Below are 1,194 nucleotides of genomic sequence, written 5' to 3'. Positions count from 1 at the left end.
AGCATGTCAAGCACATCCTGCAGTAGCAAAAAGCAGCAAGCCTAGCCAAACTGTACGTCATAGACATCCTTTTTTAAAATAAATAGTGCCAATGAATCACAACATTAAAAGTTCATCCAATTTATGCTTTGATTGTGAATTTGGAACAATTTATCTTAGATTTTTCACCTATTTTAAAATTTCTTCCTCTCGATTCCCTAACAAGAAAACACAACCGACTCCAACTAAAGCAAATGTTACAACTACAGATAGCATTCCATTAGGTTACCTGCTTGCCAAGGTATAGAAGACCAAGAGCTACAGGAAGCAAGCGAGTAAGGGGTTCACCCAATTCAGTTTCACTGCGCTCCATTATTGCCAAAATGATTGTTTGAGCAATATCTTCATTGCAGGAACCAACATGGACAAGCCCCAATGTAATGGCAGAAAATACAAGGACCTCCAGGGGTGACTTTGAATCTCCCAGAATGCTAGTAAGGCGGACTCTTAGCTGGCAAAGAGGAAACAGATCAACAAGGGCAAAAATAATAAAAATAAATAAATATAATTTTATAGGAGATGCCAAGGAATTCTACGTCATCTTTGTTTGTCCCGGCATATGCAATGCCAAGACCCAAAATTGCCCCAATTCTGATAATTGTATCATCTTTTTCAATGAAATCGCCTAAAAGGGCTAATGCCTGCAAAGCATAGTTGATAAACAAGAAGCAATTGAAAATGGGTGCATATGGCAAAATAATGTTAATGTACGTTAAGATCCAAGAAAGAATATATTGCATTGAGCATAATGATAGTAATAGAAGACATTAGAGAGAATAAGTTATAAAAGAGCATCGCTCATTTGAAAACACCATACAGGATCACAATCATTTCTGATGCCACAGTTGACAATGCCAACACCAAGCAAAGCTCCCGCAACAACATGATTATCATTGCTGTGAAGAAACTTGTCGAGTTGTACTAGACCAGAGTCAACATCCCACAACAAAATCATCCCCTACAAGAGGTAACAAAAACTCAAGTTTCACATAAAATATTAAAATGTAGAAAACTAGTTTTAAAATACGAAAGAGCATATAATACCAAACTTGCAACTGCACTGGCTTTTCCATGATCCTTATTTCTGAACAGCCAACCACTTGGTCCACTTAAGGAATCAGAGGGGACAGTCATCAATTTATCCTGTGGAAATAA

General features: G+C 37.3%; 1 protein-coding gene across 1 annotated transcript; it reads right to left on the bottom strand.

Annotated features, from left to right (window-relative positions):
* Window positions 1-268: 268 nt before the first annotated feature.
* On the bottom strand, window positions 269-1,180 carry LOC110034936 (26S proteasome non-ATPase regulatory subunit 2 homolog A-like; the record flags this gene model as incomplete). The annotated part of the gene is made up of 4 exons (XM_020739175.1): window positions 1,084-1,180; window positions 857-997; window positions 576-680; window positions 269-490 (listed from the first exon to the last, which is right to left on the bottom strand). Coding segments are annotated over exons 1-4 (558 nt in total), but the record flags the coding sequence as incomplete, so codon positions are not given.
* Window positions 1,181-1,194: the final 14 nt, after the last annotated feature.

The sequence above is a fragment of the Phalaenopsis equestris genome, unplaced genomic scaffold, assembly GCF_001263595.1.
Source record: "Phalaenopsis equestris unplaced genomic scaffold, ASM126359v1 Scaffold194770, whole genome shotgun sequence".
Classification (NCBI taxonomy): domain Eukaryota; kingdom Viridiplantae; phylum Streptophyta; class Magnoliopsida; order Asparagales; family Orchidaceae; genus Phalaenopsis; species Phalaenopsis equestris.
Note: the sequence above shows the minus strand (reverse complement) of the source record. Positions and strands in the feature narration are given on the sequence as shown.